The sequence below is a fragment of the Ananas comosus genome, linkage group 12 (assembly GCF_001540865.1).
Source record: "Ananas comosus cultivar F153 linkage group 12, ASM154086v1, whole genome shotgun sequence".
Taxonomy (NCBI): domain Eukaryota; kingdom Viridiplantae; phylum Streptophyta; class Magnoliopsida; order Poales; family Bromeliaceae; genus Ananas; species Ananas comosus.
This window is the reverse complement of record NC_033632.1, coordinates 10254927-10282903: the sequence shown is the minus strand read 5'-3', so window position 1 is coordinate 10282903 and position 27977 is coordinate 10254927. Positions and strand designations below refer to the sequence as shown.

Below are 27977 nucleotides of genomic sequence, written 5' to 3'. Positions count from 1 at the left end.
CGACAATATGAAAGGGTAGGGACGACTGAGGAAGTAGCAGGAAGAGGGGAGAGGGGAGGGGAATGGCGCGATCCCAGGAGACGTGGGACGGCATGCTCCCTGGGCCCCCCAGCCGCAGCAACGGCGGCTGCGTCGACTCCAGCCACGGAGGGCTCCTGGCCTACGGCGCAGGCAGCAGCGTCGTGGTGGCGGATCCACGTTCGATGCAGCTGGTCTCGGTGCTCCCCATGCCCGCCCCCTCGTCCTCCTCCTCGTCGTCCTCCTCCTCCTCCTCCGCCGCCGCCGCCGCCGCCCACGCCCTCGCGCCCTTCGTGACGTCGGTCCGCTGGACCCCGCAGTCCCTCTCCCACGACCTCTCCGCCCACGACGAGCCCTCCAACTCCCCCCTCCGCCTCGCCGTCGGCGATCGCCAGGGGCGCGTCGCCATCTGGGACCTGCGTTGCCGCCAGATCCTCCTGTGGCTCGACCTCGACTCCCTCTCCGACGGCTCCGGCGGCACTCGATCCCGGCTCGGCATACAGGACCTGTGCTGGATCCGATCCGACGCCGCCTGGCTCCTCGCCTCCGTCCACGGGCCCTCCCTCCTCCTCCTCTGGGACCCCGCTTCCGGCCGTTGCCTCTGGAAGTACGACGCGGCCCCCGAGTACCTCTCCTGCCTCCGCCGCGACCCCTTCGATTCCCGCCACTTCTGCGCTCTCGGCCTCCGCGGCTTCCTCCTTTCCGCCATCCTCCTCGGCGTCCCCGACGGCGAAACCTTCGCCGACGTCTCCCTGCAGGAGCATCGGATCCCCGGGACCGGCGATGCCTCCTCCGATCTCCAGAAGCTCGACAAGGATGCGTCGGCCTCCGCTCCGGCCCTCGCCGCCTTCCCGCTCTTCTTCGCGAGGTTGTGCTTCTCGCCCCGCTGGCGGCACATCCTCGCGATCACTTTCCCGAAGGAGCTCATTGTCTTCGACCTTCAGTATGGAACGGCTCTCTCTTCCACCGCTTTGCCCCGCGGCTGCGGTAAGTTCCTGGATCTGATGCCCGACCCGGACCTTGATATGCTCTACTGCGCTCATCTTGATGGGAAACTAAGCATCTGGAAACGCAAGGAGTAAGCTTGGCCATGCCCTCGCTGAACTTATCTTTCCAATGAGTGTCTTCTCCTCATCTTCGTTATTCTAATGATGATAAGTTTTATGTCCTGCAATTCTATCACCGTCGATGCGAACGCGTTCGGTCTTTTTTTTTAATAATTTTGAACATCAAGGAACGCTTGCAGCTAACTCCATTCTCTAACGAAAAGGGTTGTCCAACAGGGGACACAGTTGAATCGTCTGCAATTTTTCCCTCTTTTTGTCTTTTCCTTTTAGTCCCAAACTAGATGAATAGACAGATGAATCAATTAGGTTTTCATTCGACAAGTTTATTTAAATTAGAAATTTTATGCCTTAAATTGAATTTCTGAATAGGGTAATTCTAATTGTTTCTAATTGCTACAACTTGAGACGGTTTATATGTACAGGAGCTGAATAATGCTTGTTTGTCAACTTATCATATTTCTTAAAGTACTCTTTTTTGGCTATTGCATTAAATGGCCATAGCCTTATCACTGGACTCTTTNTAACCCTATAAAAATTTTTAATTTGTCAAATAACCCTTTTAAAATTTTATTTGGCAAACTAACCCTTCGTCTGCCAACTCAATTGAGGAACACGGTGAATCGTTACTGCCTTTAGAAAGTGGAGGATAATTCGCCATTTATTGTTAGAATTTTTATTTGATGGTGCAAATTGTATGGATAGATTGTTAGGATATTTTAGGTTGTTAGAATTAATAAATGTAATTTGTTGAAATTTTTATGTGATTGTTAAAATTATATATGGGAAATAGAAAGAAACGGTAAATCATTAACCATTTTCTTCTTTAAGGGAAAGACGGTGGATCATTTACCGTCTTTAAAAAATAAGAAAAAGACGGCGACTGTCTTCTAAGTTGCGTTAAAGGCGCTAAATGATTGACTGTCTTTCAATTATTTTTCTAATCTAGCGCCGCATTGGACAAATAAGGTTATTTGGCCAAATAAATTTTTTACAAGGTTATTAGGCCAATTATAAATTTTTAAAGGGTTAAATTGAAAAAAAGTCCCTTCTTAGTTATCAGCTCATTCAATTTTCCTTAATTTATGATTCACTGATTTGCTTTATTCTTGTGGTATCTAAAGGCAAAATTCAAAGTTTTCCTAGACATAATGGACATCATTTGTCCCAGGTGGAAAGGGAACAACTAAGGAAAAACAGAAACATTTCTCTTTCCACATATGTATATTACTCCTAATGTTGCTCCGTTATGCTTCACGTTTATAATTTGTATACGCTTTGTGTACTTCCTTTTACATGAGATAAAGCCTATCTTTTCACTTGTTACGTGTTGAAGTGATGCTATAATTATTCAAAACATGATCTAAAACTAGTAATTTTGCTTTTTCTGATGTATTGGTTACTTAAATCTACTTATGATTGTAGAGAAGAACAGGTGCACGTGCTGTGCACAATTGAAGAGCTGATGCCGTCAATTGGTACTGCTGTTCCATCTCCAGCTGTTCTTGCTGTCGCTCTTTGCCTGTCAGATTCTGCTAGTCAAAATGTCAAGAAGCTCTTCATGGACCTATCAGATAGACAATTTTCGGTTGATGATGTTGCACGCAAAAATCATAGTAGATATATGGATATATTTTCTAATACATACTTCATCTCCATTTCTGATGATGGGAAGATCTGGCGCTGGCTTTTGACTTCTGGCATGGAGAGATTCTCTCAGACAGCTTCATTCAATGTATACAAGCCTACCCAAGTCGGTGAAGAATTGATTTCACATACACATATTGGACCAGCAGGTGATGCTTTATCTACAGTTCCGCTGGATCGAGTGAAAGAATTAGAGCTTATCAACAATAGCAATCCTTATTTTAGGAACTCAAGGTCCAATGGAGGGGATTTGTCCATGAAGGTTGTTGTAGTCCTTTTCGACCTTTCTCTTATGTTTGTAGATTATCATTAACAAAACCTTGCCTACAGTTTTCAGTCGTGTGTTCGTACAAGTATATGTCACCCTAAAATCTTCTCTATTACTCTCATTGTTTTAGTTGGCACCAATATGGTAACTATTTTTGCTTGGCATCTGAACATAACCATCTAGCAATATGCAACCACATGAGGTAAAGGAAAATGTATTAGTCAAATTATCCATGCTTGTTGTGATCTGTACTTTTGTGTTTGTCGGTCTCTGCATTCTTCTATTGCTTTGTGGCTGGGACAACTGTTTATCAACCTGAAATCCGTCATCTAAATTATCTGGTCAGAATGTCTAATTTGCCTTGTCAAATATTCGTGTCTGATGCAAGATCTGCTAGTTTTTGGTTGAGACTTGGAAGTGTTGGAAAGTTTACCTTTCACTAAATAGAGTGTGCCTGCCAAATCCCATTGGTAACTGCTGTTCCTAAAATTAGAAAAGGCAAATATAGGCAAATATCCCAAACGGCAAAACTATAGAAATTGAACAATGTCCATAAATTATTGATTACTTCTTCATTCTTCATAGTTAGAAGAAATTTTGAAATAAGTAAACGACAATAAATCCCTTAGATTTCTAATTTTGAAATAAGTAAACGACAATAAAGGCAAATATCCCAAACGACAAAACTATAGAAAATAGAGTGTGCCTGCCAAATCCCATTGGTAATATGCTGCTTTACAAGTTTAACAACATATCCCTTGCTTTTCCTAAAATTAGAAATCTAAGGGATTTACCAAGGTAAATTTCTTCTAACTATGAAGAATGAAGAAGTAATCAATAATTTATGGACATTGTTTTTATGTGCAATTTTGCTCCTTCAGAAATTTATAAATGATTGAACTGAAGAAATTGGTAGCAAACACTTCATTGTTTGAACCAACTTTTCGTGAAGCTGGACTATGTTAGTCTCATAAACTTTGTTCCTGGTAGATCTAATAAAATAACCATGCATTGTTTTTCCTTTATTTCAAATTTGATATTTCCAAATAGGATGATCAAATTGAGGTTATTTATGTTTCCAAGGGGTGGGTGTCGCACTTACATCTCACAGTAACTCGTATTTAAGAATCACAATGCTGTTGAAGCTGTTTCTGAGCTGATATATCATATAAGCATTTGTAGATTTGGCAATTGAAACTGCACATGATATGGTTGCTTTCTATGTTTGTCTCCAGGGATCGATGTGCATAGGCAAAAGTAAACTATTTTAGTCTCACTCTATTACATACCACATTTATGAAGTTTAGTCTATGAGGCACAGTCTACACCTGTTCTGGCAGCAGCTGCTTTGTTGAAACTGCTTGTCTTATGAAGATTGGCAAATACCTGCTAAATTGCAAGTTATCACTCTGCATTATTGATTACAGTAACTTTAAAGATTAGCAATCTTTTCTCACTGCTTCTGTTCTTTTTCCTTGCCATTGCTGCAGTTCTTTTTTTTTTTTTTTTAATTTCTATTTTGTCGTCTTTTTTGCTTCCCCGGCTTGGTAACTTGGTATAATGTGAATATCCTTTCTTTTTCTTTACAGATTAGCTTGATTGGCCAGCTTCATCTTCTTTCTTCTACGGTGACCACTCTTGCTGTACCATCTCCATCTTTACTTGCTACTTTGGCCCGTAAGTTCCTTCATCTTATGCTTTCTTATCCACTTGTCCTTGCATTTAATTTTCCCCTGTGACAATTTAGATTTCTGGTAGTACGGACTGACTGATCTCCAATCTGAAGGTGGCGGCAACAATCCTGCACCGGCTGTTCCCCTTGTTGCTTTAGGAACTCAGAGTGGTGCTATTGACGTTGTAGATGTTTCAGCTAGTGTGGTCACGGCAAGCTTTTCTGTTCACAACAGTGCCATTAGAGGATTAAGGTGGCTTGGGAATTCTCGACTAGTTTCGTTCTCATACAGTCAGGTATATTTTTGTATGAAGTAAAATCTGTTTTGTTTCCTTTTATAATATTATTATTAACCCAGAGAAGCCTGAGAGTTCATGTCTGGCTTTATAATATATGGTCAACATACTTTATCAACTTTCTTCAAATCTGAACTTTTTAGTATGCAGCAAATAACATTTGCGCACAACAAACTAAAGAGTTCCTTCAAAATGAACTTGCACATAATTTCTCACATGAATTGGATTCTCAAGTCACTTCAAATTCAAACTATTATGCACATAGTCTTTCTTATAGGTTGCTTATTAAGTTGCAGATGATTTTGAATCAAAAGAATTTGAGGATTCTTTAAGCACAATAATTAACTATGCAACCCTATAATGTAGAAATTTCGACTTGGATTGAAATTCGGTCCAACTTGTGCATAGTGTGTTTTGGCCCTGCATTTTCCCATGCTCATGGTTTTGTGACTCAAAAGTTTACCTTTTGCTTATGCACTATAATCATTCCTATGGGATTATATTTCTTAATGAACAGTAGCCTGCAGGGATAAATTAATTAAGGGGCAATTGTTTATATACCCCTGAAAAGTTTCCGCCTTTCCGATTTACCCCTCTTAGAAGGTTAATATTAAAAATACCCTTTTTATGTTCTAACCTATTTTTAATTTACCCCTAGAGTTAAAATCTGTTAATGAATTCTGTTATCTCTGTAAAATTACTATTTTACTCTTTCAAATATACCCTTCTACCATCACTGACTTTCTTATTTGCCCTTAAAGTCAGGGGCACAAAAAGTATTTTGACTTCTGGTCTTTTCAAATATACCCTCTCTACCGTCACCAACATTTCTTATTTGCCCTTAAGTGAAGGGCAAAATTGGCATTTTAATTTTTTTAAACTGTGCTAGATATTGAAGTCACGTTTAACCCAAGTTTACTTAACAGGAGATAACTGTGGGGGTATTTTGCAATAACGGTGAAATATATGAGGGGTATTTTAGAAAGAAAAAAAAAAGGGGGTAAATCGGATATTTTCAAACGCATGAAGGGTATATAGGCAATTATCCCATTAATTAATTATGCACAGAGTGTCCATTCTGACCCAATCAGTCTTCTGCTAAGAATTGCAATTAATTATTCCTTTGTGTCATACAATAATCCTTGGTTTTATCCGTAATAAAAGGATAGGTCCCCCAATATTGAAGTAAAGATTTCAAGTGATACTTGTTAAGTAATTGGGTTTGTGATAATTTGTAAAATACATATGCTTGGGACAAGGAGGATAAGTCATAATACATTTATGTACTAAAACTATTATTAATATTTGAAAACCACTATTTTTTATTGTCGAAAAAAAGTCGTTGTATTGTGATCTGTTTCATCAATTCCTTGTAATATTTTTTTAAGATCAGCATTATCTTCTTTTCTTCCCATGTCAGTCTGGTTGCACCATGAGATCTCTTTGGTTCATTTTCTTCTCTTATTGGTCTTTTGAGTAAATGACCTTGGCCTACATGTTAGGTTGCTCTGCTCGACTTCCGAAGTTAAAATGATTCATTTGTGATCTTTATATGCAAGAAGCAAAGACTTGGTAATCAATGATTGCTTCTTTGAGTCGTGGCTCCCCTTCTGTTTTAGTCTAGGATTATGTTTCTGCCTGGCTGGTATTTCAGGTGATTTTAGATTATCCTACGACATAGGTCTCTCATAGTTTTCATCTTGTGAAGTGAGAGCGTTGCTGAACTGTGTGTCTGCATGCACTATAGGTGCTGCGCTTCATCATTTTAGACCTATTTTGTTGGTTTTTGGGCATAAACATCTTTGGTATGGAACGTAATTGCATACTTTGTTATCTGTCATCATTCCTTTAATGTGAAAGTGCATTATCATTCTAATTGGTTTATTCTGATGATGAATAAGTTGATGAGATCAGGTAAATGATAAAGGAGGTGGTTACACTAACAGACTTGTCATAACCTGCCTTAGAAGCGGACTGAATCGTTCTTTTCGGGTTCTTCAAAAGCCTGAACGTGCACCAATAAGAGCTTTGAGGGCTTCTTCATCAGGACGGTTGGTTTTGGCGTGAAATCTAGACTTTATTATTTTTTACTTTTGAATAACTTGTGAAGTTATTTGTTCCTTCTATTATCTTTTCTGGTATAGTCCAATCCCTGCTTGTGTTTATTCCACTGCATGCTCACTGAAGGATCATGTTGGTGGATTCTTTGAACTGTGCAGTAGAAACTTGAATTGTTATGATCGTTGGTTTGCTTTTCGTTCTGTCTTTTTATCACATCAGTAGTTGTGGTCTTTCTTGTATAAGATGGTGCTTGCGGTTTCTTTTTTTTTTTTTCTATGCCGCTGGTGGCTCTAGATGTGATAGGAGAAGCAGCCGTCGCAGTCTACATCANGGGTTGGGTTTCGGGTTGGTGGGGTTGGGTTTTGTGTGGAGTTGGCTACATACATTGCTTTTGGCAAAAATTAGTAAAGAATACACATTGTGGGTAAAAAGCTAGACCTTGTTTATTTTTCAGCCTACTAGGTTTAATATCGGTTGTGCAGGTACAGCATTATTTCCAAACATGTTAATTTAAGTTATTACATATTACTGGTGTAGGAAACAACTACTAGCATCAGTGTTTCTTAACATTATGTAGTTAGCAAAATGCTCACTAATTTTTTCATATGGTTGTCTGCTTCATCAATTAAAGCAGGCAGCCATGAGGTTGCAAAGCCAAAGTTTCTTTACCTCTTCATTGAGTAATAGCCCCTTGAAAACCATATGTATCAAGAAAATGAATTGACATTGGCTTTAAGGTACTAGTTTTCTTTACAGTAAGCATGTACCTATTAATTTAACCTTTGTACCTGCTAAGTATTGAAAATAAATTTGATTAACATAAGGTAGATAATTTCACGTTATTCGGTTAGTATGTATCAAGGAATCAGTATCGAATCACATGACACAAGCATGTACCTATTACTTTAACCTTTGTACCTGTAAGTGTTGAAAATAAATTTGATTAACGTAAGTTAGATAATTTCACGTTATTCGGTTAGTACGTATCAAGGAATCAGTATCGCGTGTATCCAGACATATTAATTATGTCATGCTGTGCCTATGACTTGTAGTCACATGACACAATGGGTATTGGGCATCTCACCATCCCTCAAACTTGTTGGGTGTTCTGAGGAGAAATTTCAGTATGCTTTGTGTGATGCGATGCATTCTGAATATGTGATAAAACACCACGTTCTTCCTTTTCTGTTTTCTTTCCTTCCTTACCCTCTCCCTCTGTCTTCACCTCTTTCCTCATACCTCTCACAACATCCATAGAAGAGTAAAATAAAGAAACAGGAGGAAGAACTCTCTCCCTTGACGATTTAGGATTTTCCCAAGTTTTGTTATTATTTTCTGAGAATATAAGCGTAAAGATTAAATTAAGGAATGTGTAGATCCACTTGATCAACTCCTCTCTCTATCATTGTGCAAATTATATGGATCTTTTTAGTGCTATGCTCTATTTTGTACTTATTATGAATTTCGTAATGGTTTTATAGACTTCATACATAGAGTTTTATGCATCAACTAAGTATATAACCTACCACTGCCAATAGGTTGGAGAAGCCAACAATACAGTCAAGAATCATGTTTATTGAAATAAACCCTTACAAGACCTTGGAACCAAAAAAAAACCATAATAGGACCTTGCTAAACTGTACCTGTGCATGCCAGTTGAAGGCTTTCCATGCCTATCTTCATGCCATCGTATGAATGGCACAGCCCTCTGCCCGTGTCTATTGTGCTACTGATGCTCATTATGCAGCCATGCCTTGGAACTTTAGTCCTTTGATATCTTTGGCATTAATGTGCACACTTGCTTTAGATGTTTCAATTAATTAAAAACTTGCTTTAGATGTTTCAATTAATTAAAAACTTGCTTTAGATGTTTAAATATCTGTTCTGCTAAATAGCCAGTAAGTTTTGATAGCATTAATGGCTAAAGCTAATTCTAATCAAGTTGTCGAGTAACACCTAATGTTATGCAGCCACTTATGAAAATTGCTCTGTACATCACGTATATAGAATAAAAAGAAGTACACCCTATTAATTTTTTTTCCTTTTCGATAAATTTTATGCAATCCTGGCACTGGTAGATGGAATTCATTTCTTCTATTAGCCTTTTGTAATGAAATGCAAGTCTTATATTGAGAATATTTGTAAACTATTTTCTAGGTTGGAAATTCAGTATTTCCTTTTTGGTTGCATGCAGTGACTTCAGTATATGGGGGACAAAAATTCATGCATAATTATTATTCCCATTATGTACTGTAATAAAGAAAAAAGGTCATCCTACTTAGCCAACCTCTTTGAACATGATAGTCCTCTTGAGGAAAAACTTGAAATGTTTTTCTTAAAAATATCCAAGTTCAATCCAGGCAACTCTTACTACAAGGTTTTAGACTTTATTGAACTGCTTTGATGGTAATAATCTTATTCTTTTCCTGTGTTTCAAGGGCATTTAGAATGCAAAACAATTTTATGATTTAAGTAACTGCTATGCCATCAACTAAGAATTAGAGGCAGGACTCCTTTTGAGGCTTTATGAACATAACAGACTTACGTTCCTTTAGTTGGCTTCATCGAAGTGATTCTTATTAGGTGTCTTTTCCACAATTTTAGGACAAATCAAGGAATTTTGAAATTTTTTTTTTTTGCAGGTACCTTCTTATTATGTTTCGCGATGCTCCAGTGGAGGTGTGGGCAATGACAAAGAATCCCATAATGGTTCGTATAAAATCTTATTTATAAGCTTGAATCTTAGATGGCCTCCATGAAATTTGTATCTTTTCTAGTTTAGTGACAGGAAGATCTTGTTTGTCAAGTAAATAGTAATCTTGGGGACAAACAAGTAAATGCTCTAGCTATCATGTTTTTATAAGAATTAATCAATATACGTTTTGTAACCATAATTTAGAGAATCAGTTAGGCATATTATTTTGGCAATTGGCATTATGGTTATGCTCCTTCTCTTGACTTCTCATATTGGTGCTGTTCTTTTCTTTTGTCATAAGTTTATGTGATTGTTACTTATTTAGACGTTGCATCTTAGATTCAGTATCATCTCACCAGAGTGGCAGCATGGGGATTGAAGTGAGGTTATTTAGGTCAGGCCTTTATTTCAGCACTTTTGAGGAAGTGGCTACTCTAAAACTTGAACCTGTGGTTGAAAAGTTTGAGATTAGTAGTAGTGAACCAAGAAAGGACCCCTAATATGTCGCTTAATGTATCAGCGCAGTGCAGTTTTTATGAGCGAAATGAAAGTTCTCTAGAGTTATTCGCTCTGAGATCTAATTGAACTATATCTATAACAATAGATGTACCAGACAATATCATGACGCGGATATGCCTTGCTTACTCATGTAGCTTAGGTCCTTGGCTCTTCCATTTACGGTATTAGAATGGACGCTTCCATCTGCACCCCGACCTATTCAGAACGGACCTTCTAGACAATCTTCATTTTCCAAGGAGCAGTCTTCAGGTGCAAATTCAACTGCAAGCGCATCTTCAGCAGGTTCTAGTAAGAAATTTTGTTCTCAGCCTAGTATCTTTCCTTCTACAGTTTGTTAGAACTTTCATGATTTTTGATGATAGGTAATATATTGCACTTTCTTGTGATCATAATTTTCTTGTGGAATATTGCTTTGCAGAGATGACAAGCTCCGAGAACTCTTCAGATGATACTTCTGAAAGTTTTGCTTTTGCGTTAGTCAATGGTGCTCTTGGTGTATTTGAAGTACACGGACGGAGAATACGGGATTTTAGGTACTGGAGTATTAGCCTTTGAAAAGTCAGTCTTGCAATGGACATTGACATTGGGTACATTTTCATAGTTCATAAAGACCAAAATCCACGTGCCTTTCACTGAATTGTTTGGCATAAAGTTAAGAGTTAAGACAATTTGAAAATTTCTTGGAGTACATCTTTGTGACATTTGAGGAAGACTCCCAACCTCCCATATATTGTTTGGGTGAAATATATGAACAGTTTGCTATATTAACTCTGCAACTAGATAAATAGCTTTCAGAGACTTTAATTATAGAACACAACATAATCATCATTATGCTTTTCAATTTATATTATAATGATGCCCATTGACTTACATTCATCATGATACTTTTCAATTTGTATTGTAATGATGCCCATTGAGTTGCATTCATCATATGCAACTAAAGCCATTTTAACCACTCGTCACTAAATTTCCATGCTTTATTTGAAGACCTCTCTCCCTCAGGAGGTAATTTAAATGGCCATTTCAGAGGTTACAGTAACATGCAAATATTGATTTATACAACACCATGAATGCCGTGGAAGTTGGATGGAAACGAGGATTGCCAGTGCCACCCTGTGCTGCCCTACCGAGGCTGTGTTGGCCTGAGGAACGGGATGGTGTTGACACTGTATCGACAAAATTTTTTTTTGTGCTTTTTTTTACGGAAAAGTTTTCTAAAGATTTTTTCATACTTAAAATATGTAGATCTTATAAATTTACTTACATTTGGATCAATTAGTAAGCTCCATTGCATAATAAGAAAAACTTTTAAGGAAAAAAAATAACAGATAATTTGTTTTTTTTTCCTACAAATTTGTTTTCATTTATGATTTTGGTTTTGGTTTCATGCATATAATTTCATTATATATACACACACACATAGAATTGGGTTGGAATACTTTTAATAGTACTAAGTCATTGATGTTTGTGGGTTTTCGGCCCTTGGATGAAGGGTTGTGGTTAGGGTGATAGTGGTCACCCTAGGGTTTAGTGGTGGTTGGTGGAATAGCATAATCCAAGAGGTAGAATAGTCAAAGGGGCAGATCTAATGGTGAAAAGGTTGGTAGCACCAAGTGCTCAGTGCTATTAGCGGACTGTATATATATATATATATATATATATATATATATATATATATATATATATATATATAGAGTCCAGCTACTATACTTTTATGACTATGATCGCCCTCGTACTCATAAGTTGTTTTCGATGATAGAGCTTCCGAATCGACGATCCACACCGTTAAACGTTATCTAGAGCATTTAAAATGTCTAGAAATCAATTTTTATAATTTTTTGAGATCATTTACCTTACAATCAAAAGATCACAAAATTGACATGTTTTAATGGCCGATATGGAATATTTGCTAGTTTAACGGTGTAAAAGAATCGAAATCGGTTGAATTTTTGATAGAAAATTCTATTCACTATATAGATAAAGATCAATAACTCCGATCTTAAATTGAAGGATCCGATCATCCATTTTTAAGACGCCGTTCGATTTTGACCATTCATTTTATACCCGCTTGATGAACTTTATTATGATTTCGAAAAATTACGAAATTTATTTTCTAGAAGTTTCAAATACTCTAGATCATATTTAACGGAGTGGATCGTCGATTCGGAAGCTCCATCATTGAAAACAACTTATGAGTATGAAGGGCTCTATACTTATAAGAGTATAGTAACCCTAGCCTATATATATATATATATATTATGAAATTATATATGTATATGTTTATGACTCTATTTCTAAATAGAGTGAGATATAATATATAAACTATGTGAGATATTAAAACACTCTAAAAAGTTTATTTTTCCTGATAATATAATAAAAAAATCCACGCAAATGCACTCTTGCCAGTGGCGTGCCACTAGCATGGGGGAACATGCCGACATTGGCACGCCCAGTGCCACTATGCTGTGCCATCCCATGCTGCTTAGGCGCTTACACAGGGACAAGGGCAGTGCCAATGGCACGGCAATCCTTGGATGGAAATAGCCTTTGCATTTTATAGTTAGTGAGAACTAAATTGCATTCATGATTCATTGATCTGGTTGCAATATTGAAAGTGCTTGTGATTATACGTTTTGTCGTTTGTTCTAGAGAAGCATAAATTGCAGTTGTTAGTGGCTCCAATCTTCCTGCAAGTTTCACAGAGCATAGCTTAATTGGAAAAGCTTTGTTATAGACTTCTTTTTGTACTTCTGCTGTTTCTTTGTGTGAAGGATAGTTTTATGTGAGAAATCATGAAATTACACTAAGAGAGGGGGGCAAGAGTTACTAAATAAGAAATAAGTTTATGTTGCAGCTTGATGTGATTGGCCATGCCGTTCTTTAAAGTTTGTGTTTGTTTTATCCTGTTGATAAATTTTCTGGTCCTAGTGATGGTAGCTGATTCTGTCACATACTTATGGTCCCATATTGGAAAAATTTGGGGAAAGTGGATTACTTTATTATGTAGCAAGCATAATTGTGTTAGTAACTTGGCTTTGACATTTCATCGCATAGTTGAAGGCTTATCTTGTTCTATCATTAACCACATTGTTAGTGTTACCCTTGGTATCATGGGGTTAATTGAGCCGGCAGTGGAGGCAATTTTGTTTGAAGTAGGACTTGTTTGAACGTAGATGCACTGACCTGACAAAGGGGGTTTATTCACCTCGTAGTCCCGTGTAGGGTATTGTGGGAAATTGGATGGCTATATGAAGGGCTACAAACTAGTGTAAGCAACTTTAGCTTGCTTGTTTAGGCATTTCTGGCAATGTGGTTACCTGCTTATTCTTTCAACCCACTGATGTTAGTGGCTAGTTGGGTTTGACAGATTTCAGCATATTTTGATGTTTGTAAGTTGTATTAAAGCTATTACCACGCATTGTCCCTTCTTTGCTTGTTATTTTGATTCCGAACAAAGAGTCAAGAAGCATTGTTGCTTGCAATCATCTCTTCATTGTCTGTTACTTTGTAATGTCTGTTTCTGCCACGCATGGCCCTGTCCGTCTCTGGCTATATCCTTTTCCAAAATTTTGAATAAAGAACCATCTCTTCCTTCTTATACTAACAGTAAAAGCTGGCTTGCTAATGCTCTACTGGGCTACTATTTTTTTTTTCCCCTTTTAAGTCTTCATATCTTAGATTATACTTGTAATTCGACATATTTTTCTCTATAGTGAAGCTTTGACGACTCATTATTATCTTTCAGACCAAAGTGGCCTTCCTCTTCATTTGCTTCTTCCGATGGATTGATTACAGCTATGGCATATCGCCTGCCTCATGTAGTATGTACAGTGTTTTTCACAAATATCTTCATCAGAGTTGGAAAGATGGATGACATGCTCCTGAATTTTTTTTTTTTTTTTTTTTTTTTTTTTTTTTTTTTTTTTTTTCAGGTAATGGGGGACAGATTAGGTAACATACGCTGGTGGGATGTAACAACAGGTCTTTCTTCATCATTTAATACACACAGGGAGGGAATCAGGAGGATAAAGTTCTCTCCCGTTGTATCCAGAGATAGAACCAGAGGGCGCATTGCTGTACTCTTTTATGACAACACGTTCTCAATATTTGATCTTGTAAGTAGAAAAGAAGCGCTTCAGAAAAAAAAAATAATTAATTCCTTCTTGGTAGCGAGAATATACCATATTTTTTACTTGATTTTAGGATTTGTGATTGAGGATGATGTGATTTACTCTATCAGAACAAAAATACCGACCATTTGCTGTGTGAAGTTGTCATTATTCCATGTCTTTTGGCCTCTTGATTTCTCTTGATTATTGAAATGCTGAAACTTGCAAGTGCTGAAACCATGAAGTAACTAAGCTCCAAAATTCTAGATGGATGTAATTCAAAGCAATTTTCTAGAACTTATCAATATAATTTATGGTACCGGATTCAAGATTTAAGTGAGCTTGGTATTTAAAAATTTCCACTATCACATAATGGAGCTATTATATTTTGTACTGAGTCCAAGAGTACGATAATTTTCAGGATACATCAGATCCGTTGGCAAATGCACTTCTGCAGCCTCAATCCCCTGGAACCCTTGTTCTAGAACTTGATTGGTTGCCGATGCAAACAAACAAAAATGAACCACTGGTGCTATGCATTGCAGGAGCTGATAGCAGCTTTCGACTTATAGAGGTTAACATGTACGTTTTTCCCGGTCGTACTGTTTATATTGACCATCAGCTCAATTTTTATATTATCTACTTCCATTTAGGTGATCTACAAACTTAGCCCTTGAAGTTTGATGCTGATATCCACTTGTCCTCAATGATTTAGTTGTAGTATGTCAGAATCTTTATATAACATAACAGTCGCACCAAACCTTGGTCTACTGTTTAGTATATTAAGTATGTACATGGAGTTGCCTCATATGCTCAAAGTTAGAGCAAAAGGAGCAGAGAAATTCCCATCTTTTCTTGCCGCTGAATTTGTCTACATTTGCCGCTGAATTTGTCAAAATTTTTGAGTTTATTTCTAGCATTTCCTTGTATTTATTTCTGTTTTCTTTTGGGATTAGTAATGGGTTAAAATACCCATTAAAATTGTTTCCTGACAGCTAAGTAGAGAGAGAGGGTTTTTCGATGATGCTGTTGGTATAGTGATTCACAGAACATTTGCCCACCTAGCGAATGCAAGAACAAGTCAGTGATGGTTCTTCCAGGCTCAAGATCACGGGATAGATAGTGGTTGAGAGACTGGCGACGATGAAGGAAAAGGTGGTGGTGATGGTGGTGTGTAGGAAATGGACGAGATGGAAGGGAGTTTTGCTAAGACAAAAAAGAAGAAGGTGGGGACGAGTATTGGGTAAAGGTTGTTGTTGCGCACTTCCAAAGCATAAATATGGGTGTAAATGAGGAGAGAGAAAGTGGAGACATAGAAGCTAAATCTTAAGTTAGGTTGATTGCAAATTTAGTCATGGAAGTTTGAACTTCAAACCCAGGTTTCATTACATACAAAAGGGGCACCAAAATGTCTGCCCAAGCCTGATATGTTAGCCAACGTTAACGATGTTACTGAGTACTGACACTTTCTCATTTCAATTGATAAACTGATAAAAAGATGCAGTTGTTGTGCTCTACCTGCAACATTGTTAAAATAGAAACTCCGGATCTAATTCTCACATTGGTAAAATTGATGCGGCAAAGGTGTCGTATGTGCTGAAAAATTTTCTTTCTATTCAATATTCATTTGACTTCACTATTTTTGCCTACTGGATGATTTTACATATTTCTCCGCTTGTTTTTTTCTACTTCCTAATCTTTAAATTCTTTTCCAAGTGGTGCTCTTTCTTTCTTCCTTAATCTTTATTTACTTGTGCTTTTTCTCATTCTGTTAGTGACCTCAAAGCAAGTTCTGGTTATAAGGCGAGGATTTCAAAAGAGAGGTTCCGGCCAATGCCACTATGCTTACCAATATTATTGCCAACAGCACATGCTTTGGTAAGGTTCTGCAATCAAACAACACATTTTTTCATTAATTTATTGCATTGTCCTTGGGAGATAAGTTAGCTTCAGGAGAACTTTCACACTATCATTATAAGAATGTATTAAAAAGCAGGCCATGTGGCCGCATATGCGGTTCGGACCATAACTGCACCGCATATATAATATGCGGTGCACTATGCGGTTGGGCTGAATAAGCAGCCCATATGCGGCTTCATATGTACTCTGGCTGGGGTGCTTCTAATAGTACCAAAAATTTGATGCTAGCAAGTTTTTCATCGTTTGATTTACCCATTTGACTATTTTCATCCGTCGGATCATACTATTCGACAAACCACCCACTCAACCCCACATCCCTTCGTCCAAGGGCCAAAAACCTAATAGCACCAATAACTTGGTGCTACTAGAAGCATTTCGGCCCTGGAATGCTATCAGTAGCAAACGGGCTCTGTTGCCATCCATTTGTTTTTGATGATGGAACCTTCAAATCGATGATCAGCACAGTTGAACATGATTTATACCACTTGAAGCATGTAGAAACCAAATTTTATATTTTTCCGATATTATTCTCTTGTCCATCAAGTGGACACAAAAATGAATGGCTGAAAATGAATATCCTTTAGAAAGTGCTGATAGGAATCTTGTAATCAAGACCAAGAGTATAGACATTGTTTTAAATAGTTTAAAGAATTTTCTAACTAAAATTCAATTGATTTGGATATCTTTATGCTGTAAACGAGAAAACATCTCAGCTTGACCGTGAAAATCACAATTTTTGAAACCCTTTGATTATTAGGTTAGTGATGTCGAAAAGATTTGAAATATGGTTTCTAGATATTTCCAGTGGTATAGATCATATTCAATAGTGTCGATCGTTGATTTGGAGGCTCCGTCATTGAAAACAAATGGGTTGTAAAGGAACCCATTTGTTACTGATAGCATTCCAGCTCAACTCTTATATATATAAGGTGGTATTGAAATACAATGCTGAGTGGGATTGTTTGATTAATAATTATATGGGATAATTGCCTATATACGCCCCAAAACTTCGGAAATATCTCATTTACCCCTACTTTTTTTTTCTTTCTAATATACCCCTCATATGTTCCTCTGTTATTCTAAAATACCCCTACAGTTACCACCCGTTAGGTTAACTTTGGTTAAACGTGAGTTAAATAACTACGACAGTTAAAAAAAATTAAAATGCCAATTTTGCTCTTAACTTAAGTGCAAATAAGAAATGTTGGTGACGGTAGAGGGGTATATTTGAAAAGACCAAAAGTCAAAATACTTTTTGTGCCTCTGACTTAAGGGCAAATAAGAAAAGTTGGTGATGGTGGAAGGGTATACTTTAAGGATTTAAGTGCTGTGGCACGGGGTCGTGCCGGAAACTTGTCGGCACGGTGCGTGCCGAGCTGTGCTGATGCATGCTGGTCAAACAAATTTTTGTGTGCCAACACATAATAGTATGAAATATTTATTTTCTTTAGCAACAAAATATTCTAACTATTTATTATATCTTTTTATCATATCTTTTGAACTTTATTGAGAAAATTATTTACTAATTTAAAGAATAGAGGGTTTTGAGCCGTGTCATCGGCACGGGGTTTGTATCGTGCCGGTATCTTGTTGGCACGGTACGGCACGGTGGATACGGCCCGTGCCGACGGACACTTAAAACCTTACTATACTTGAAAGGGCAAAATAGTAATTTTATACAGATAACAGAGTTCCTTAACAGATTTTAACTCTAGGGGTATATTTGAAATAGGTTGGAACGTAAAAAAGTTATTTTCAATATTAGCTTTCTAAGAGGGGTAAATTAGAAAGTCGGGAACATTTCAGGGTATATAAGCAATTGCCCCTAATTATATATATGCATACTACTTTCATACAAGTTTAATTAGTAATAATCATATAAATGCAATTATCTTTATATAAATATAACCTAAGTATCTTTCTTCTTAATTTAGTAGGTATTATTCTTAATCTATCTAATAATATGTTTATAAATATGGGTAGATAATATTTTAGTTGTTAGATCTTATTATACTAGATTCTTTGAAAGTATTGGCCGCTCAAATAATGTGAATGATAATTTATTTAAAATTTTTTTATTCTTCATAAAAATTTAGCATACCGCTTTTTAGAACATTCACTTTTGTTTGGCATTTTGATGATTTTGCATCAAAATTCTATTTATTCCTCTATTTAATAATTAAGAGTAAATTACTAGTTGTTATTTTAGTAATGAGGTCTTTTACTTGAAATTAATTATAACTTGTGAATTCTGAATTGTCAGTTTAGTTATTTAGTTTTGTTAGGAAATTTATATCGTTTCTAATACCTATAAATATTTTATTAATACTTTAATAGATGGACCACATGCGTTCGCATATACACTTGCATACCGCATATTCCTACAAACTGCATGGATACCGCATCCTGCCTTTTAGAACATTGTTTATAAGCTGCGTAAATATTGTACATGTGATCCACTTTCATATATCTTCACGTTCTAGATAAAACTTTTTCTCATATTACACTATTACTGTTAGACCTTTTCATGAATGTTTTCTTCTCTTCGTTTGGCTGAAACTGTTTTAGCCTGCATATTCATCCCTTAGAAAAAGATTTTCTTTAGTAGATTGTAGGAATGTTTTCTTCTATTTACTTTGCATCGTTTAGCTGAAATTCTTTTATCCTGCATATTCATCCCTTAGAAAAAGACTATCTTCAGTAAATTCCGTTAGTGGGTGCCTAACTGCCTATATGATTGGTCAACTTCCCGGAAATTATCAGCTTCCTGGAATTTTACTTTCATATTTCAGTACACAGTTTCACTAACCTTCTGATCTTTCAGCCTTTTCAGTTGATTTGTTGATGGTAAGCGACATCTCATTTTACTTGGCTGTTCCCTGTAGGCTTTGAGGATGATTTTGCAACTGGGCGTAAAGCCTTCGTGGTTCAATATTTGCAGTACAGGTATGTTGGATGGTCACAATCTTGAGGAAGATGCAACATCTGTTGGAGACCTGCGCAGCTACATGGTCGAGACAGCACTCCCTGCTGTTGGTGATCCTGTGGTGCCTGAATTACTTCTGAAGGTTTTAGAACCATACCGGAAGGAGGGTATGTTAACTGTTTTTTTTTGTTCGTGGGCATGCTTCTATCAGTTTGCTAATGCAACCTGAACTGATATATACTTTCATCTGTTCTTTGAGAAGGTTGTATTCTTGACGATGAAAGGGTTAAGCTATATGCTTCTATAGTGAACAAAGGTTCTGCTGTGAGGTTTGCCTTTGCTGCTGCTATCTTTGGTGACATTTCAGAAGCACTCTTCTGGTTACAGCTGCCTCAAGCCCTTCACCACTCGCTGGATAAATCATCAAACAAATATCCGAAGGAGGCCTCACAATCAATTTCAGTGTCTGAAGCTGAAAGCGTCTCTATACTTAATAGGATAGCATCACGGGAAAGATCTGTTGCAGGCAAGACAACAAAAGATACAGTGGTAATATCAATTGCATAAGATGTACTCTGGCATATTGTATTTAAATTCTTATTTGGACTTGTCTATCCTGCCAAACTTGACTTGTTCGTTCCTAAACAAGTCCTCCTGAAGATGGAGAGGAGTAGGCTGATTAATTATTTCCTCTGAAAGTGCGAGATTACATACCTTCCTAGTTGCAGTTTTGTTATAGTTTCGTTTTTGTGAATAGTTGACTTGGATATAGATTATCTGTTTGCAGAATTATGGGCAACTTAATCTGATGGCCTTTAAGCAAGAAGAATTATGGGAAAATGCAAATGAGAGAATCCCATGGCATGAAAAGCTGGATGGAGAAGAAGCAATTCAGAAACGTGTCCATGAGTAAGTGATTCACAAATTAGTCATATCTTGCTTGGTAAATGATGTTTATCAGGTGGCTGAGCTGTATAGTAATTCTCAACTCTTGATGATATAGGAAGCAGCTTGCACCTGCACATAAATACATTCCTATCAAACATTCACAATCAGGAGATGCTGAATATTTTTACAGTAAAAGAGTCGAAGACTGATGTTTTAATTACATAAATGGTATTTTTGTATTCTGTCAATGCATATCTTGAAATGCGAGAACAGTATATCCTACTACCTGTTAACATTGTCCTCAGGCATCATTTCTTACTAAAAGTTTACGAACCTGCTAACAAAATATGGAACAGAAGTGGTATATCACTCTATCCAGCCAGTAGAAAAATATAAATTTCTTTATAAATCTTGTGTAGTACAATACTGATGAATTCATAATATTGATTCATGGGAGCAGAACAAAAGTATTGGCCATGTATGCAGACCATGAAGCATCAAACTGAATTAACAAAGTTGTGAGATAGGACACTAAGGGGGCATTTGAGTTGACTTAAGTTCAATCTAGCCATAAGTCAAGTTTAGTGAGAGTAGAAACTTTACTTATTGCTGTTAAATGTGGAACACAATGGGAACCCTCTTCCCAGCCATTGCTTAATTCCTTGAACAATTGCCCCTTGAAAAGGTCTGAAATCCTCTTTCTGGAGACCTGTACTCATCTGCCAGTCGCCTCAAGGCAACAAACAAATTCCTTTCCTCTATGGCAAGGTAATCATGCTGAATGGCTGATGTTTCTACTGTCAGTAAACTTGACTAATTGCTAAATTGCGCTTATGGCAAAAGAAACGCCCCTATGCGCTCTTTTTGATGCTGCTTACTCAATTAATAAGTTTGCATGTGCTGTCAATAAGAAACTTATCTGCCATTTGTTGGAGTTGTATAACTAGTCACTGAATTCAGCATATAGTTAAACAAGGCATGCTTGTATTACTATGTGCATGGTTGGCTAAACCAGTTCTCCATTGTACATGAATAACCTTATCTGATGAATGTGTAATTGGATTTACGTGAAAAGGATATGTTTCACTAGGTATTTACTAATAATTATGGCATATTATTTCCTTTTTAATCTTCCATGTCCTGAATCATTTAGAAAATACAACAAACTTATCTTATATGTAATGCCATTTCTTTTTTATGTGCTTTCTATCAGCGTTAGTGTGTTTAGAAGGAAAAAGGATTAAGTCTTAAGGCTTTTTCGGGTCTTGTTTCCCTTTTTTTAAATTTTTTTAAACACAAATTCTATACAATGGAGTGTGGAATTGTATGGCGTAGTGCTTGTTGTCTATATATCTAACAGATTTGTTTGGCAACAAAAAATAAAAAACATGATAGTATGTATATATATGTAGAGCTAGGCTGGTACACTATCGGTAGCACGGAGGCTTCCGTGCTACCAAGTTGTTTTCAATGATGCGGCTTCCAAATCGACGATCGGCTCTGTTCGACTTGATCTACACTATTGAAAGTATTTGGAAACTAAATTTCATAATTTTTCGACATCATTTGGCTAGTGATCAAAAGGTCTCAACATTGACAATTTTAATAGTAGATGTGGTGTGTTTGTGAATTTAACGGTATAAAACAATCCAAATCTTATGAAATTTTTATAAAAAATTCTTTTCAGTATTTAAAGTAAGATCAGTACCTTTGATCTTAAATTAAGTCTTTTATCATTATTTTTTATGACATTTTTATTTTCAGCCGTTCATTTTTAGACTACTTGTTTGATAGGTAAATGACGCCGAAAAATTATGAAATTTAGTTTCCAAATATTTGTAATAGTGTAGATCAAGTCTAACGGAGCCGATCGTCGATTTGGAAGCCGCATCATTGAAAACAACTTGGTAGCACGGAGGCCTCTGTGCTACCGATAGTATACCAGCCTAGCTTTTTATATATATACATACTATAGAGCTATAGAGTACGTCTCCTGTACTTTCAGAAGCAATAAGGCCTCTGTACTTGTAAGTTATTTTTGATGATGGGACATTTGATTCGATGATCGGCTTTGTTAGGCATGACCTACGGTATTAGAACTATCTAGAAATCAAATTTCATAATTTTTCGACATTATTTATCAAGTGATCAAAGTGACTCAAAAATGACTATTTTAATAGCCGATGTGGCATGTTTGTAGGTTCAATGGTATAGAACAATCAAAACGAGAAGGGATTTTAATAGAAAATTCTACTTACCTTCAAGAGTAAGATTAATACTTCCGATTTGAAATTTAAGTCTTTAATCATTGTTTTTATGGGATTTTTATTTTCAGCCATTCATTTTGAAACTACTAGTTCACTAGGCAAACGAAGTCCAAAAATTATGAAATTTAGTTTTTAAATAGTTTTAATATTGTAGATCATGTCTAACGGAACTGATCGACGAATAGGATGTTTCATAATCGAAAACAACTTACAAGCACGGTGGCCTCCGTACTTCCGAAAGCAAAGCAGCCTAGCGAAGTTTCTCCTTAGGATTTCTTAAGAGGATGTGTTTTAATATCACGCTGGGTTGTATTGCAATCTACCTACAATGAGAAGAGTTAGGAACTCCACCAGCATCCAATCACATAGAATTATTTTTTATGAAAACAAAAAAAGGGCAACGATACCAAATAATGCTACCAGCCATCCCTAGCGCAAGTGGCAAAGGACTTGATAGTTGTTACCCAGGGTCCCAAGTTCAAAGCCTAATTGCTTCACATTTCTAGCAAAGTTCATTTAATAAAAAAAAAAAAATGAAGTAGGTAGCTTGCTACCTTTCAAAAAAAACGAAACAAAACAAACACAAACAAATAATGCCTAAAGAAACTTTTTAGTATAGTTTAGTACTGCTTGCCTAATTTCTTTCTTAAATCAGGATAACAGATAGTATAAACCCAATGACCATAACATCCCAGGACACTAAGGGAGAGATGGAATGAAATTCTGTTATTAACTTCTTTTCTTTTATTGGATGGATGGAGAACTAGGAGTCCAAGACATTATCTATACCTAACTATCAGAGCCCATAAGATGAGAAATACATGATAAAAATGTCTTGGCATTATCGAGTCCTAAAGTGGTCAATTTCTTCAGCTTGGATGATGTTGTTCATCATGGTAGGCCTCTTTGATATCTATAGTTGATTGGTCCGGAGATAATGCCAACAGATACGTGCATCTACTTTGTGCTGCTTCTTTTTTCTTCTGTCTTACCTCAGTTATCATGTCTGTGGAAAAGCCTGTGACTCCAACGCTTATAGAACTATGTTTTAGATTTCACTATATGTGGTTTCTAATTTCCACAATCTGCTTATTTTAGGCTGGTCTCTGTAGGAGACTTAGAGGCTGCAGTGTCCTTGCTGCTCTCGACGCCTCCAGAAGGATCTCATTTTTATCCCAATGCTTTACGAGCGGTAGTACTGTCCTCTGCCGTGTCACAATCTTTACATGAACTTGCAGTGAAGGTTAGTGGCGGTGTGATGTTATTTCTATTTTTTTAGTTCTCTTAATTGAAATTATCGAGGGACAATAATTTCTGCCATGCTAACTTGATAGCTGCTCCACAGGTCATTACAAATTTTGCAAGAAATTTTATCTTCTTAGGCAATGTTCGTAGTGAAAATAAGCCTTTTCATAATAGAAATAAATTAGCTTGTTTAATTGCAATATCGTCTAGGTTGTTGCTGCCAATATGGTCAGAACGGATAAGAGTCTCTCGGGGACGCATCTGCTTTGTGCTGTGGGAAGGTATCAAGAAGCATGTTCTCAGGTTAGATTTCATAACAGTAGATACAGCTATGCAATTATCATCATGACTGGATAGCTAGTTAGATGTCTGAGATATTAAAATTTGCCTTCATGACTTCCAGCAATTTAGTTCCACGGGCAGTATTTTATTTCATAATTTCTATATTAAAAAATAACAAGTTGTTCACTTTGCTTAATATAAATCACGAATCATTCCATTGAAAGTCAGATTCAGTTTCTTAGGTATGGTGAATCTTTGATGCTTTAGGAAAACTTGATTCTTGTTGTTTCGCTTGGGATTTTTTGAGCGTATAAACACCAATTAGAAAGGCTTAAATTTCTTATACTCTGCAGTGAGGCCCATTCTGGATAATTAAATGTACGACGCATTAAGAAAACTTGCACTTTGTATATTTTGACCTCCAAAGTCAACCATAAAAAAAGAAAGAAAAATTCCAAAATTTGATAAAATATAGATCAAATTACAGGCAGCCAAACATCCCATATTTGATATAAATTTTTATTCTTTCCGATATTAATTCTTGTTCCATCCAAATGACTGTCATCATATCGAGATGATTTGTTTTGGTCATATTTGATTTTTAATGTAGTTGGTAGTTACTAATTGCTAATGGTTGCTGCTTAAAATGTACTTAACAATCAATAGGTACTATTATACATGCAATGTCACTTATTATAGAGTATGTTATTACATGAAGATCATAAATAATTGGTTTTTTGTTCAGCTACAAGATGCTGGGTACTGGACAGATGCTGTAACGTTGGCTGCAACTCATTTACATGGATCTGACTATGCCAGGTGCATCAAGCTCATATAATCTTTGTGGAGAACAAATCTAATTCATTTGCTGTAATTTTATGTAGTTTTCATGGATTGATGTTGCTTTAACTTGAATATTCTGTATAGAGCTTTCTGTGAGTACGATTTATATATATTACATGGCGCTTAAAAGTTTATTGCCAACCTATTTGCTAGCTGTAAGTGGAACCTAGTATGCTTTCATGAGTTCTGTGCTTAAATCACTAATCGATATGGCGATATTAGTAGGCAATGTCATAGACAGAACTAGGTTCATTTGTGTATTAATTCATGTAAGCACAACACAAGATACATAAATTGGTTTAACTTACCTGATGTTGATTCTTCTATTCTTTTGTTAGTTATGACTTGTAAGACATAAATTTATAAGTTACCTAAAACTAACCCTGCCAAACATTTTCGTTGCATTATGGAATGGTTTACTACCTCGTAGAAACAATACACACCCACTTAAAATTCACCTGTTCAATATCTGGAATGTGTTACATTCTGTGATCAGGGATGTGAACAATAGAACCACGAGTATTTTAAGGGTAATGATGGGTGAAGCATGAGAATCCCTTGTTTTGATGAAAGATATTCGGTTGAGGTCCTACTGTATATTCCATTTTGTTGAAGACGAAAAAAAAAAAATCTGTTGAAGACGAAAAAAAAACCCCCCTCAGTTCTAACTTCTAAGGTTTCAAAATAAATTGTCTAAGAGCGAGGATGTACGATGTGACTTAAAGTAAATGAAAGCATTAAGATGAAGAGGTCTGTTGATGATAGACAATGAATATTGGAAGGAGTACTTTACCTTGAACTTCTGTTAATTAAGAAGTGGCAATTGAGAAAATTGTTCAAGTTTTATAGCCGTTGAGCTGCAAGAAAAATTAGACAACATCGCTATAAATTGGCTGTAATATATTGCTAAAACTGCTGGCCGATTTGGAAATGAGGTTTGCAAAAGACACTTTCTGAGAGTTCATATGGTTTCTTCCCAGTTCAGTCTTTCCCTTGTAGTTGAAATATTAAAGCCTGTTGCAACTGGAAATTCTGCTTTATTGAATTGTCATCTCGCGCTTCACAGGCAAAAATGCTCCAACATAGCTGGAATTTCTCGTCGAAGAAAATTTAATTTCATTTGTTGTGAGCTGCTTTTTCTCCAACATAAGGTAGTACTAAATTTTGTTCTGATTTAATTGCTCTACTCCTCCAGGGTATTGCAAAGATGGGCTGATTATGTTCTACGGAACGAACACAATATTTGGAGGTAACATGTATTTTTATATGCATTAGTAATTCCTGAGGCATTCATATAATTTTAGGTTCTTGTTAAATTCTACTTTTGTACCTTAACAGAGCTCTGATACTTTATGCTGCTGCGGGAGCACTGCCTGAGGCATTAGCAGCACTTCGCAATGCTCAGCAGCCGGATACAGCAGCCATGTTCTTGCTTGCCTGCCACGAGATAAATTCACAGATTGCACTGCCACCTCAACCAGCAGATGAAGGTTTAGGATCTTTGATCCATGGGCAAAAGATTCAGTTACCAGGCAGGAATAATCTGGATGATGAGGACCTGAATGCTGTCGACGAGTATTATGGGCAGTACCAGCAGAAACTGGTTCATCTCTGTATGGATATTTTACCACTTATCGATTGAATAGCAAACCGAAGTAACAATCCACACTGCCATTCCGAATGTGCAGTTCAGCAAATTCTATATTCAGCAGCCGGATCTGATTTATTTGTGAGCTGCAGCCTCTTACATATTGACTAAGATGTTCGACAGACAATTCTGCTCTCAGCATTTGTGCTAGTTTTTCATAAATATTACTCCCATAAAACAGGCTAGAGGGCATAAGTCGTGGTGGCATCCTGGGTGATTCAAGCCGTTGGGCAGAGGAGGGATCGCACAACCAACTCTGGTGCTATTCTACAGAACTACAAAGATCTAACGGTGTTTTTTCGTTTTTTGTTCTTTTATCTTTTATCTTTTATCTTTTTTTTTTTTTTGGGTACCTCCAGGGAGTTTGGTGATGAGACAAACCATTCTGGATACAACGCGACAAATATTATTTTTTAGAGTTTTTCATGTTATAGTGGGTATATTATGTTTGAGATAAACCATTCAGGATATAAACCAACAAATTTACTATTATTGAATTTTGCATGTTATAGTGGGGAGATTATTGTTGCACATACTTGTAACAAAATTCCTTTGTGATTCAGAAGTTGTTTCTGATTTCTGTATAAGATATTTTGCATCACAGAATGAGTACAAAATGACATAATTTGCATTTATTTTTTTCCTCATTCTGATGGAAGAGACCCATAGGTGAAGGGACATTGGCATTTTTGTTTATGCACATTATACTCCCATGACAAGTAGTAAAATTACAGTTGCTACCACCTTGGAAGCATATAATCACATGTTTCTTTAGTGGAGGTTGCAGTTGCCATTTTAAAGCATTGGAAAAAGAGAGATTATGTGTTTTGAACTTCTTTGACTTGTTTATATATACAAATGGTATTTTTAGCCACCAAATTACCGAACAAAATTTTCCTTAATTTCTGCTTCACTGAGTTACTTTATTCTTGTAGTATCTGAAGGCAAAATTCAAAGTTTTCCTAGACATAATGGACGTCATTTGTCCCAGGTGGAAAAGGAACACAACTAACGAAAAACAGAAACATTTCTCTTTCCACGTATGTATATTACTCCTACTGTTGCTCCGTTATGCTTCAGGTTTATACTTTGTATACACTTCGTGTACTTTCTTTTCACTTGTTACGTATTGAAGTGATGCTATAATTATTCAAAACATGATCTAAAACTAGTAATTTTGCTTTTTCTAATGTATCGGTTACTTAAGTCTACTTGTGGTTATAGAGAAGAACAGGTGCACGTGCTGTGCACAATTGAAGAGCTGATGCCCTCAATTGGTACTGCTGTTCCATCTCCAGCTGTTCTTGCTGTCGCTCTTTGCCTGTCAAATTCTACTAGTCAAAATGTCAAGAAGCTCTTCATGAACCTACCAGATAGACGATCTTCGGTTGATAATGTTGCACGCAAAAATCATAGCAGATATATGGATATATTTTCTAATACATACTTCATCTCCATTTCTGATGATGAGAAGATATGGCGCTGACTTTTGACTTCTGACACGGAGAGATTCTCTCAGAGAGCTTCATTCAATGTATACAGGTCACCTAGAAGAATTAATTTCACATACGCATATTGGATCAACAGGTGATACTTTATCTAGAATTCT

At 36.7% G+C, this 27977-nt stretch overlaps 1 protein-coding gene across 6 annotated transcripts; it reads left to right on the top strand.

The window, feature by feature from the left end:
• On the top strand, window positions 3-26955 carry LOC109718908 (WD repeat-containing protein 11-like). 6 transcript variants are annotated; one of them, XR_002218546.1, is made up of 21 exons: window positions 5-1096; window positions 2508-2991; window positions 4587-4674; window positions 4784-4965; window positions 6880-7016; window positions 9669-9735; window positions 10375-10528; window positions 10659-10773; window positions 13986-14061; window positions 14173-14355; window positions 14771-14931; window positions 16125-16227; window positions 19155-19362; window positions 19458-19744; window positions 19983-20104; window positions 23449-23593; window positions 23806-23898; window positions 24623-24696; window positions 25916-25969; window positions 26059-26449; window positions 26550-26955. XR_002218546.1 is itself a non-coding variant. In XM_020245387.1 (20 exons), the coding sequence occupies exons 1-20, from the start codon at window positions 63-65 to the stop codon at window positions 26360-26362; spliced, it is 4062 nt and encodes a 1353-aa protein (XP_020100976.1). In that variant the 5' UTR covers window positions 4-62; the 3' UTR covers window positions 26363-26955. The 6 variants fall into 6 exon arrangements, 5 of the variants coding, with proteins under 5 accessions (XP_020100975.1, XP_020100976.1, XP_020100974.1 ...); XM_020245387.1 differs by having other exon boundaries at window positions 4-1096; window positions 10375-10522; window positions 19458-19741; window positions 26059-26955; XM_020245385.1 differs by having other exon boundaries at window positions 4-1096; window positions 10375-10522; window positions 26059-26955.